Source organism: Cyprinus carpio, chromosome B5 (assembly GCF_018340385.1).
Source record: "Cyprinus carpio isolate SPL01 chromosome B5, ASM1834038v1, whole genome shotgun sequence".
NCBI classification, from domain to species: Eukaryota; Metazoa; Chordata; class Actinopteri; order Cypriniformes; family Cyprinidae; genus Cyprinus; species Cyprinus carpio.
Window position 1 is genome coordinate 25,398,547 of NC_056601.1, and position 13,312 is coordinate 25,411,858.

The window sequence follows — 13,312 nt, forward strand, 5'->3', positions numbered from 1 at the left end:
AAAAATTCAATGCAATATATATATATATATATATATATATATATATTATATATATATATATATTTATGCACAGTTACATGATTTGTGGGTTTTAAGTCTGATTTTCTATTCATTTTAATGTACTTTATTGGCAGAGTTTGTGTGTACATGACCGAAGCATGTCACAAAATGAATAATGTGATTATAGTAATACACAGTGCAATAATATTACATTTTAAGATTCTGTAATGGCTATATAAAGACTATATAAAGCTGTAATATGACTATATAAAGCTCAGGTGTGGCTCAGATTTGGGGATTCTGGTTTACTTAAGGTTGAGAATTGGTACCAATAATAAAAACCTGTTTTGGCCCAGTTCAGGGCCAGCTAAGTGAGATTCGGGCTGGTTATGGCCCATGTGTGGCCTTTGTCTTTAATCCAGTTCTGGGCCACTTCAGGGCCGTCATTTTTTTGCGGCACATGGGCCGAGGGAAAAGTGATTTTGTGGCCCGGATCTGGGCCTGTAAACATTTGCTATGTGGGTATGCACTTGTGTCTTTCGGAGGTAGAAAAACAAAGTTTTTAGGACCCACGGGATGTTTGTAATAAATATTTAAATGTAAAAAGCACGAGAGCCGACTGTTTCTGTCAGTGGTAAGTTTTAATTTAAAATATTTGTGATAACCTAACACAAGAAAGCTATACGCTGTGTTCAAATGTGTTTCCACTTGCTTGAGCAACTTAATATACAAATCTAGAAGCCAAATGCATTTAATACGCTGTTTATATTAATTGAGTTTAAACGTGAATATGTCTCTAAAAATTTGTGTAACTGTTCTGTGATAAAAGGGGATCACAATGCTGAAAAAGCACTTTCAGTATAGGCTAACTATGTTTGGATTTGAAATCAAAATAATGGATACATTTTGTGTTTGTGTTAAACAGCCGCGAATCAGTAACGGACTGTAAATGCATCCTGTGTAAAAACACAATAAATCTGTGCTGCATCTGCACTGCATAGGCAATGCACATGGACCGCATTCGCACTGCAGACGGAGTATGTATGAAACAGGCGTCAGGCCTGATGCTGTAGACATCAAGGAAAGCGCTCCAGGTTTATCTGTGTTTAAACACATTCTAGTACATTGCCAGTATGGTCTGTTCTGCTCAATTTCGCAAGTTCCAATCAAAGCAGAACTGCTGAGCATCTCTGAACATAACACTGCAGTGGTTCATTACTGTATGAATCCACAGTTTGAACAAATCAAGTGAGTCGATGATTTAATGACTCATTCATAAAGACTGTCACTACTTGCTTGGTTTCTGAATGAATCAGCTGTTTGAAGGAACCACATGACTATATGACTTACACACTAAGGGCCCTATCATACACCCGGCGCAATGCGATGTTTCAGTGTGTTTGCTAGTTTCAGTCCGGCGGCATTCGCATTTTCCCATCCAGTGCCACGTCGTTTAATTAGCAAATGCATTTGCGCCCATTTGTGTGCCCATGGGCGTGCTGGTCTAAAAAAAATGTGTTCAGGCGCATTGCTGGCGCATTGCTATTTTAAGGAGCTAAAAATAGACTGCGCCATAGACCAACTCAAACCTGGTCTAAAGTCTGGCGCAATGTTTTTTCTTTGTTATTTAAAGAGCGTGTTAGTATAGGTGGGTCCACACCGCGCGTACACGCTGCTTATTAAATACAGGGACGCAGGGCCGTGCACAGACCTTTTGAGGGGCATGTGCTGAAACTGAAAAAGGGCACCCCCCTCCCTTTTTTTATATCAAGATTATTTAGTAAGCCTGCATAAAAGGAAGAAATTGTCACATCTTCATGACAAATTCAATAACACAAAAAATAATAGTCTCAAAAGCTTTAGATTTATTCTCTATTAATAACAACCATAATAATAATATTAGATAATTAGATAATATAGATAAACAGGGTTTTAAGGGCTTCTTCAAACCTAATTACAACAGCAACCTTCTGTGAGCCATGTGCTTGAAGATGTTTATGACTTCACTGTGATCCACTGGGATGTCCCTCTCCCATATATATTCTCTTTTTTAGATATTCTGTTTGGTTTTATAAGCTAATTTGTATTATTTGGTTAACATGATTATGAATGACATTGAGAAGAGGGGAAGGTGAGCAATGAGTCAAGTATTTTTGACAAACTTTTTTGAAATATAATTTAAGTAATTATGTCCAACTCAATTCCAGATTATAAGAAACTATAACCATACCGTTACTATAACATATCCAACATGTAACATCCGCCTACCTGGCAAAAATTTGATACTGTGGTGGACCAGGAATGTTGGTCTCTTGAAGGTTTCTTATTCACTACACTTTCCCTAAAATAAGCCAGCAATGAAAAAATAAATAAAAATAGTGTGAAAAGTACAGTTGCAGTGAAAAGCATTTCTGAAGGATCACGTGACACTTAAGAGTACTGAACTGGAGTAATGATGCTGAAAATTCAGCTTTGATCACAAAAATAAATTACATTTTAAAATATATTCAAATAGAAAAGAGTTATTTAAAATTGTAAAAATATTACACAATATTACTGTTTTTGCTGTATTTTGGATCAAATAAATGAAGCCTTGGAATGAATCATGAATTACATTCTGCATGATAAAATATAAAGATTTCACAGTGATCTTCTGTAATTTTTTTTTAGTTACTACTACATTACTGTAGTAAAACCATGTTTTACTACATTTTATACATGTGAGGACGAGCGGATAGTATACCATAACATGATTAGCCTAAATGTTAATAAATTAAGTGTATCAGCAATCATAAATCAAAGAAGAAATTTCTTATATATGTTATCTAGGTGACGAGGATCACTCGTCGCTTTGTGTAAGTTCCAGTACGAAACAGCGCAGGGACGCACCTGTTATGATTTTCCGATGGTAAAAACAAATTATATGTTGTTGTATTACTTATCAATATATAGTTTTTGCGCCAGCGAATGTGTGCAAATGTGAATTTGGTTTTTTTGTCCGTCATTAAAACGGCGACGGCGCCTCACATTACATTTTCATCTACAGGTTACAGACTAGTTTTTGTAGCTATATAGACGGAGCGCTCAGTTTTTTCTGTGGTAAAATGCATTTGGCCAAAATCGCATTTTATAAAAGATGAAATGCTACTGTATGCACAGGCTATTTAAGTGTTGGCTTTGTATTGGCTATGACTAGATGGCAAATGCTAGCCCTCTCTCTCAGGCGACGTCTCACACGTCTCAGTCAGTGAGTCAGTCAGACATCAAATAAATAAAATATGAGCCTTTATAGACATAGTGTTTAGTATTACTTATTCAAACAACAAGATATTTATTTACCCTTCGCAAAACTTTGTTCAGCTCAGCTGTTGTCTACTGTGCGGCTGCTGTGGAACTTCAGTTGATTCAATGAATATAGAGGGGGCAGAGTTATCAGCTTACTGACAGCTTGAGGATCGAATAAGATTTATACAAGCTCGTTTTAAGAACTTTCATTTGCTAAATATTTGTAAAACAGACAGACAGACGTAAAGGGTGACCAATAGCATTGATAAAAAAAAATAAAAAAAAAACACCACCAAAAAAAGGGCACTTCGGAGTGTAAGGGCAAAAAGGGCATGTGCTCTGCACAGGTTGAGCCCTACCTGTGCACGTGCCTGCAGGGACGCACAGGAGCACACAAACATGCCAAATATTAAAAATTAAAGGATTGCAATGCATAAGAATTTTTATAGGCTAATTAAATATAAGAATGTCTACATGTCATAATGGATAGTCATCGCATGTATCAGAATTAGGCTATCTATTTGCTCACACACGAGCAGCTCTGTTTCATCTCGGAGATGAGTTCTGTCTTTGTGTCACGACACGCACACAAACGGTAGATCCAAAAGCAGTGTTTTATTGGGACAAACCAAATATCATAATCCAGCCAGGCAAAGGTCAAAATCCAGATAAGCAGTCAAAACAAGAAACATAACCATCGGCCAAGAAACACGAAAAACCAGGTTGACATTAAACAAGGACTCCTTAACAAAGACAGAAACAAACCAGGTATTTATAGACAGGGTGCAAACAATGTAAGTGGGAACAGCTGAATACAATGCACAGTGATGAGTACCAACAAGACTTGTGGGAAATGTAGTTCTGAAGTGGGGTGACGATAAGGGGAAGTGAGACCTCTAGTGGACACCCAGGGATACACAAACCAGACACTGTGACACTTTGCGCTTGCCAAATTCCGCCGTGTAAATAGCAAATCCGTCATGGCACGAGCGCAACTGGCTCTTAAAGGGAATGGAAGATCAGACTCTGGTTGGTTTATTGCACGTAACGCCCAAAAAACACCCATTACTCATAAAGAGAATAGGGACAACACTTTTAGACCATGCGCCCGGGCGCACCAACCGTTTTTCCGTCGTTTAAATAGCAAAAGTAGATTTGGACACGCCCTGAGTGCACCTGCGCCGTGTGCTTTACGCTTTGCGTTTAGATCGTTAAAATAGGGCCCTAAGACAGTGACATGCCAGTTTCAGTTTGATATCAAGAGAATTATTAAATAAATAAATAAATGAAAAAAAAAAAAAAAGTAAATTAATGGCAATTAATGTTGGTTAATGGCTTGTTAACTTGCTAGGGAAATTGATTGTGTATGAGCAACTGTTTGATCATTTTAAGACTAAAATGGTGATTAATAAAACGTTCACTCAGTTATATTACTCATTATTATTACTATGCATACACTGCATTATAATGTGTAATTAAACAGTTATATAAAATAAAATTATTCATTGCAACCTTTCTCATTCCGTTCTTTATGTGCATAAAACTGAAATTGTCCTCATATTCAGAACTAAAAACTTTTTAAAATAAGTTTCAGAGGATAATTAATGCACTTGCATCTCATAAACTGGTTTGGATTAGCAGGATTGTTTTCCCCTTTTTACTCTTAATTAATAGCAATTTCTTTTACTAATACCTTTGAATTAGTTGGCGTCTGTGTCTGTGCCTCAGGTGGTTTCTCTCTTTCATTTTCCAGGAGTGTAAATGTGTATTGAGCACCTTTCATAACATGCTCTGTGTGCCTCGGGCCAATTAAAGACTTAGTAAAATGGTTTCAGACCATTATCTTTGTTTTGTCTTTTGCTCTTTCCTGCTGAGAGGCATTTCCTAACATTAAGGAAAACATGTTACTGCAATCTAATTTTGAACCTTACAATTTAGAATTTATTCCTGGAAGGAACATATGCACCTCACAAACAAAGCAGAATAGACTGTGTGCGTGAGAGAGAAAAATCTTAACTCTTTTAGATTGTTTAAGCACTTTGCTGTTGTCATGACAATCACCACAGCGGGGAAATAATAATAGTAATGATAAAACCACATAAGGCATTTTGTCTAAATGTTTGGGTGAGTAAAACTTTGTTTCATGCAATTTATGAATATATAAAAGCACTTACATGTACTGCATTGAAAGGTCTGTAAAAGCATGTTTTAGTGGTATATGTGGAGAACAGCACAGGCAGAGGGGTTAGTGAGGCTTTCATATTTTTGTTTGTGTACTCTGAAGAGCATCTATAATGTTTCTTCATAATGTTTTTTTTTTTTTTTTTTTTTTTGTCTGTCCATGCAGCCTGTTGAAATGAATGCAATATTATAAAGTGTGGTAACACTTTGGTATGGGGACCAATTCTAACTATTAACTAGCTGCTTATTAGCATGCCTCTGTCTACTAGTACTTATAAAGCACATATTCTGCATGACCATGTTCTACGGTACATCCCTATTCCTACCCAATACCTAAACTTAACAACTAAATACACTCTTAAAGGGGTCATATGATGTTGCTAAAAAGAACATCATTTTGTTTATTTGGTGTAATGAAATGTTTTTATGCGGTTTAAGGTTCAAAAAACACATTATTTACCACGTCCTGTACATTATTGTTTCTCCTCTATGCTCCGCCTTTCTGAAACTAGTAATTTTTTACAAAGCTGATCGGTCTGAAAATAGAGGTGTGCCCTGACTGGCCAGCTATCCAGTGCTTTGGGATTGGCTGAATGCCTCAAGCGTGTGACAGAAATGTTACGCCCCTTGGCAAACCCCTTGATGCGTGTCCCGGTCAGAACACCGGCGCGACAAGACAAAAACAATAAAACCCATTACAAACGATGCCTTTTGTTGCATCCAGTGGGGACATAATTATGGATTATAATGACTTATACTGTGTTTTCATGCGTTGCGTTTCATCGCGCCGTGTAAACATAAAACCATGTCTGCATTTGTGATCAGAGAAACAACAAACAACAAGCACTACTCTACACCAGCGGTTCTCAATTCCAGTCCTCGCACCACCCCCCCCCAGCACTGAATATTTTGCATGTCTCTCTTTGTTAACACACCTGATTCAGATAATCCGCTTGTTAGAAGTGAGCTCCGTGCATGAAATGTGTTCCTACTGACATGGTCCCTACACAGTGTTCATTGCCCCCTACTCCCTGAACATTCATTCACGGATTTGCGCATGTGGAAGTGTGACATAATATACCTCTGTAAATAAATTCAATTTAATTTCACATCTCGCACACTTCAATGCACTTTGAATGGAACATATACGTTCGATTCAAACTTGAATCATGGCGGAATATCCTGTGATGTACACTTTCGCAGGGCGCTTATTTCTAATAGAACAAACGTCAAATAAAGTTTAATTATAATTTTTATATCAGTAAGTCTTAAGCAATATGGCCGTAAATATGTTAATAGGTTTAAATTACTTAATATGAAATAAATTTTGGCTATTTTAAATATATTACTATGCAAAGCATGTACAAATCCACTGCCAAGTTTCAATTAATGCATCAAAAAAAAAAAAAAATTCAAGTAGCATTAAATTAACTTCCATTTAACAAATTTAGATGGAGTGAACATAACGAAACTATATCTAAATGAAAATGAGTTTATTTCATGATCACTGGAGACAGAATCTGTCACTCCTGGTTGGTTTGTGTTTGTGTTAGAGCACAGGGCTTGTGTTGTTCACTTGCCATGTGTTCTTGTGTCTTGTTCTGTGAGGGCACACAGCCTGGCTCGTGTCATGTTGGCATATGCTTCTTCACATGGCTTTTGTTTTGCTTCTGTGTATCATGTGCTTCATCATCTGTCACACATCTTGGCCTTCGTATTTGTTCATTTGCCCCACCTGTTCTCCCTCGCCACCCTCCTTATTTCATCCCCTGTCTATTCTTCTTGTGTGTTCTACCCTGCACTGGTTTGTTTCTTCTTGCTTAAACATTTTTATTTTGGGGTTTTGTTCAGAAGCCTAGACACGTTAACTGCATTTATAGTATAGTTTACCCATTTCTCCAAACCTGATGAAGAAACAAACTTATCTACATCTTGGATGGTCTGAGTGTGAAGAGATTTTCAGCAGTTTTTCATGTTTGGGTGAACTACAACATTTTAATGAAAACAGTAATATAAATTATGAAAGATTTATCATAACTGCTGTACATCTCCTGTTTATAAAATTCTAATGTCTCACTGATCATGACATTTCATCAGCAACTCTGTTTTATCACCAGCACCTCTGTCAGGACAGTTGCACCATACAAAGTGCTATCAGTTGTTTAAAACTGTGAAAGTAAGACTGCTAAGTAACAGCAACTTTAAGCCGAGAACCAGGACAGCCAGATAACATCATCACAGGCCACTGTCACCCATCAGCCCCAGGGAGAGCATTACTCTGGAGAAACACAGCAGAAACACAGGGCTGACTACATAGGTTCAAGAATACTGTTGGTAAATTAATGCATTTTGACTCCATATGTTTTTTTTTTGTTTTTTTTTGTTTTGTTTTTCTTGTGTGTGTGTGTGTGTGAAATAGTCTCCAATTATCAATGCAAAATAAATATAAAGTTTATGACTTAATTATTATTATTATTATTATGTATTTATTTATTTATTTATTTTACAAAATTGCAATTAAAGGAGACAATATTTTAAACAAACAAGCAAATAAAAAAAATAAATAAATAAATAAATGCAGAGCAGTGTCAAGCTTAAGAATACTGTCCACTAAGAGAACTTAACAATTGCAAAGGTCAATTTATGTATGTGCAATTCTACTGTTGCTGATAGTTTCCATGGAAACAGCTGCTATTCCTTATATCTTTGAGGCAATACAGCTCTATTGAGAAATGCCACACTTCATCCTTGCTACTGTAGAGTAAACATCCAGCACAAGACAAATTTGACTTGGAGAGCAAACTTATGAATGCATACTAGACAATATTCAAACTTACAAACTCTCTCTCTCTCTCTCTCTCTCTCTCTCTCTCTCTCTCTCTCTCTCTCTCTCTCTCTTGCTTTCGCTCTCGCTCTCGCTCTCTCTCTCTCGACATCCTACTAACTATAAGTAACTTTGCAAGTTTATGTCATTTAGCAGTCTTTAAAATATTAGTAGACAATTTGCCTTATATCTGCCAATGTAAGTAACATGCTTAATATCAGCTTAATATAAGTAACTTTGCAAGTACATGTACGTCAACTTATTCTTATTCTTATTTGACATGTAGTTGCAAACTTACTTATAGTTACTAAAAGGTCTAAAGTGGACTATCCAAATAAAGTGTAACCTGATATGTTAATAATTTTACGTCATAACTATGTCCTAACCCATAGATCTGCAAGATTAAAGCCAAATACCAAGTAAAGAAACACAAATATATTACTACTATATTAATGGATATATTACTATTTTAATGCTCAATTTTTCATCATTAACAAATTTATGTTACATTTATCTTCTGAGATATTGCAGTGCTTTATTGCATCAGCGTGTGTTGTATGTGCTATTTTGTGTCCCAAAGAATTGTGACATTTAGATCTCATACTCAGTTCTTTCTGCTTAATTAAACAAACAAAATCACAAAACTTATGTTTAACACATATCTTTTTTTTCTTTTCTTTTTTTGTGAACACTATTCATAGTATAACAGAAAAAAAAAAAACAGCTTAATTGATGCAAATGCAAGTCTCTATAATACTGTAAATGTTTCAGTGTTTGAAACTGATTATGATGGGAATGTACAAATTGTTTGTTTATTGGCCATGTGGTCTTGCAACCTGATCGCAAGACCACATCGCAATTAATGAATTGCACAAAACATTTTTTTTTTTTAAGTTTGAATTCATACAAATTAGCCACCAATTCACCAAAATGTAAAAAAGTTACAAATTGCCATGAGATTGTTTTGCTTCTTCTCCACAACAAATCCCAGTGAAACTCCGGAGATGAAATACTGTGAGCTAGTTCGGCCTTTCCTGTCTTTTGTTCTCCGTAAAGGTCTTTTGTCATTATAAAAAAATTCTGTTTTAAGTAGTGCAAGAAGAATGTTCAAGTTTTCCTTTTCTCTTCTATTAAGTTGCACTTTTACAATTCTGAAAGAAATTGCACAATAAAACAATTTCAATTGTTTGCTTTAATTATAGTATTTTTATACTATAATTACTGCCTCCTAAAACCTACAGATTTTGATATACAGTAAATGGTTCTAACAGATTTATACTTAAATTATCAGTAGCTTTATACTTAAATCAATAAACATTTTCTTCATTTGTGTGTGTGTGGTTCATATGGAAAGTCATAACATGAGGGTAAGTGAAGATGGAATTTTTTAATTTTCATAACCAGCACATCCAGGTATCTGCTAGTCTGCATTCCATTCAAAATCTTTTAATTTGATGAATATAAATAAGCGCCACTTCATAAACCCAACAAGAACAACACGTCAACGCTTGCATCCGGAGGTGTGAAATTCATGTTTATGTGATGCCATAGAGGCCAAGCCAAGTGTGAGCTAGACACCAGGGATCACAGACGGGAGACCCGGGGCAGCTGTCAGCCTGATGACAGGAGGATGGTGTTTAAAGATCACCCCTGTCCCTCTTCTCTGCTCTTGGCCACTCTTTCAAGTGCTCTCTCTCTACACCACCCTCCCTATGACCCAAAGATAGCTGTGTTTCCTAAGTACATGGCTGGAAGACCTGCCTCTCCTGAGCTGAGATTACATAGCCAACATTCCCATTGATGCACGGACACAGTCCCCATGCCTGGCCTTCGTATAGAGAGATGCCCCATACCTCATCAAAGCAAAATCCCAAGGTGTCTTCAAAAGCAGCCCAGACTTTGCAGGCTGCATGGTAAAAAGGTCACAGATTCAAAAGTGCTGCATGAGTTGTGTTCGGCAAGACTGCTTCCATCTCAGAGCTAAATGTGATTCATTATGGAAGTGAATCAAAACTTCATTAAGAATGTGTCATTGTACTAATAGCACAGAGAGTCGTTTTAATACAAAATACTTTTGAGGGTGCATGTGATTATTAATTGAACATTCTCAGAGCACATTTTTTTTTTCTCCAATTACAGACATTCGATACTTCAAGATCAGACGTGTAGTGGTTTGGGGCAGTGTTGTGATGTGGAAACAGATGTTGTGTTACCTTATTACCATGCAACCGATGGATTGCATTAAAATTGGAGCTTTAAGCAATAGTTCATTCAAAATTAACTAAGTCACTTTTACCTACTGCACTTTTAAATACAGTATTGCAGCATGACAATTACACCAAATACTGTTGGTGTTTGTGTGTCTCGTAACCAAATGCCATTGATATCAGACCTAGTGTGGCATGTCGTGAATTTATGTGAACATGAATCAGAATTACAGCAGAAGGGTTGATTTACAATGAGCAACAAATTCAATTTCCATCTGTTCCTCATGCAGAGCTATTGTATGGCTTCAGAAGGCTTGCAATATAGCATAAGTTGGATTTTTTTTTTTTTTGGATAAACAAACCCTTAACAACAACAGAACAAAAAGTACAGTTTTGACAATATTGTACATTTTTAGTCAAAATAAAATGAAACCCATGCCAATCTGTTATATTTAATTTTATTTTATCTTATTTTAATTATTATTATTGTTTGTCCATTTTTGTGACCATTGGACAAAATTTACAAACCATATGCACATAAGTTAGAATGTTTAGAGAAAGGGTCTTGTAGGTGAAGAGGAATTGGAAATATAGAATGGCAATGTGATGTTAATCACCATTCAATTTCAAATGTGCTATTATTCAAACAACTGTTTTAAATAAAACAATTTGAACAATAGATTTCAGGGGGGCAAGTCTAAGTAGTTTTCTTATTAACCACTCTGAATATTTATCCACAGCATCCACTGAGTTAGCACCTATAAATCCAGTTCAACCAGAAAGAATATGTTTGACAAATGAAGAATAATTGATGCAGCCGTTGGCGTCCTCTTGTCCAGCCATCAGTCGATCCACCTCATCCTCTGTCATCCGCTCGCCCAGCGTGGCCAGAACGTGCCGCAGCTCGGCCCCCATGATGGTCCCGTTGCCCTCCTTGTCAAAAACTCTCAGTCCTTCCACAAAATCCTCAAAGTTGCCCTGATCCTTCGAGCGGGAGATATGTTGCAGCATTGGCAAGAAGGTCTCAAAGTCCACCAGCTTGGAGTTCATTTCCTCTGGTCTGGGTTTCCCCAGGACCTTCAACACTTCAGCGTTGGTCGGGTTTTGACCCAGAGCTCGCATCACGTCCCCACACTGGGCGTACGTAATCTTCATTTCTCCTTTCGGTGTGCGGTCAAACAGTTGAAATGCCTCTTTGAACTCTTCAATCTGATCGGCGCTGTACTCCAGCGTGATGGCCTTGGGATCGAACGCAGGTTCTTTGGGGGCTTCTGGTTCGGGCGGCGGAGCTTGTTTGGGGGCTGTTGGGGCCGGAGTGGCCTCCTTCTTGGGTTCCGGCTTCTTGGGTTCTGGCTTCTTGGACTCGACTTTCTTGGGAGCCATGGCGATGATGTGAAGAGCCTCCTGGATGAGCAGAGAAGTCAGAAAGTGCAGACTGGATGGGAGGGAGCTGCTCGGGGCAGATTGTCTGTTAAAGCTTTTATATCATTTGACCCCAGGGAGGAGAGATCGGCCCGACAAGCAGGTCCTATAACACACTATAAAAGGAAGAAATCCAAAATAGACCTGGGCAGCAGTGGCGTCAACAATGAACTATTGTTCCCAGCTGCCACTGATAGTGACAGAGAGACTCCTATCAAAGCCCTACCGGACCCAAACCGAACAACTCATTCATGAACAATGCTTGTATTAACAACAAACCATCCAAGCACCTTAACACTAAACCTTTATTTCTGAAAAATGGGAATATTTTCACTTATTTAAATGTTATTAATTAGATGTTAATATAGGCTAGCCATGCATTCATTATTTGTACCTTCTACCAAACAAGTCATTCTTCAACTTTAATGTAGACTTTACTTAATAATTGCAAGCATACGATTTCCTGTGTCTTGTTTAATCTGAGGATCAATTCTATTCTAAATATAACCACAATTAATGTTGTATTCTGTCGGAGTGTCTGACAGCTGGACTCAACAAAGCTATTTCAGACCTGAGACATAAGGAGGCACCCAACAATGTGTTTGGTTTAGCTATCTTGAGTTTATACAAACAGAAAATGCCTTAACTAGGAACTAACTCGGAATGTAATATTTTGACAGTTGTCCCTCAGGTGTCATTCCACTTAAGGCAGTCAAATTGAAAAGTCACATAGCACTTTTCACAATACTTTGTTTCAAAGCACCTTAAGAGAAAATCATGATGTTAATGTTTATAATATCTTAACAGCTTCATGCCTTATAGCCACATTTAGTAGATTAGAGATGATCAATAATATTGTTTGATTTAGCAACAATATAAACAATCAAAGCAAATGAGATTTGCTTTTACAATATATATAGAGCTGGGGAATAATATAGTTGCATTTTGTGACAATAAACAATCATGCAGTTGATATATAGTATTTTTCAGCCTACATGAGTATGTGTGTGGATAAAGTTAGATGTATATCAAACTTTATATAGAGAGCTGCGAGATAATATAGTATTCATTTGAACAATATAAACGATCAAGCAGTTGAGATTTGCTATATTGTAGATAGTTAGATAGATAGATAGATAGATAGATAGATAGATACTGTAGATAGATAGATAGATAGATAGATAGATAGATAGATAGATAGAGACTGTAGATAGATAGATAGATAGATAGATAGATAGATAGATAGATAGATAGATAGATAGATAGATAGATAGATAGATAGATAGATAGCTTGGTGTCAACCTTATAGTGATGTGTGCTGGAAGTTTAGAATCAGAAATCATTTGTAATATGTTTTGATTTTATTTGTGGTTTTATGGTATTTTTCACAAAG

At 36.7% G+C, this 13,312-nt stretch overlaps 1 protein-coding gene across 1 annotated transcript; it reads right to left on the minus strand.

The window, feature by feature from the left end:
- Window positions 1–10,939: 10,939 nt before the first annotated feature.
- LOC109052177 (myosin light chain 4-like) lies at window positions 10,940–11,971 on the minus strand. Its single transcript, XM_042725070.1, has one exon. It carries the CDS (start codon window positions 11,878–11,880, stop codon window positions 11,269–11,271), a length of 612 nt encoding a protein of 203 aa, XP_042581004.1. The 5' UTR covers window positions 11,881–11,971; the 3' UTR covers window positions 10,940–11,268.
- Window positions 11,972–13,312: the final 1,341 nt, after the last annotated feature.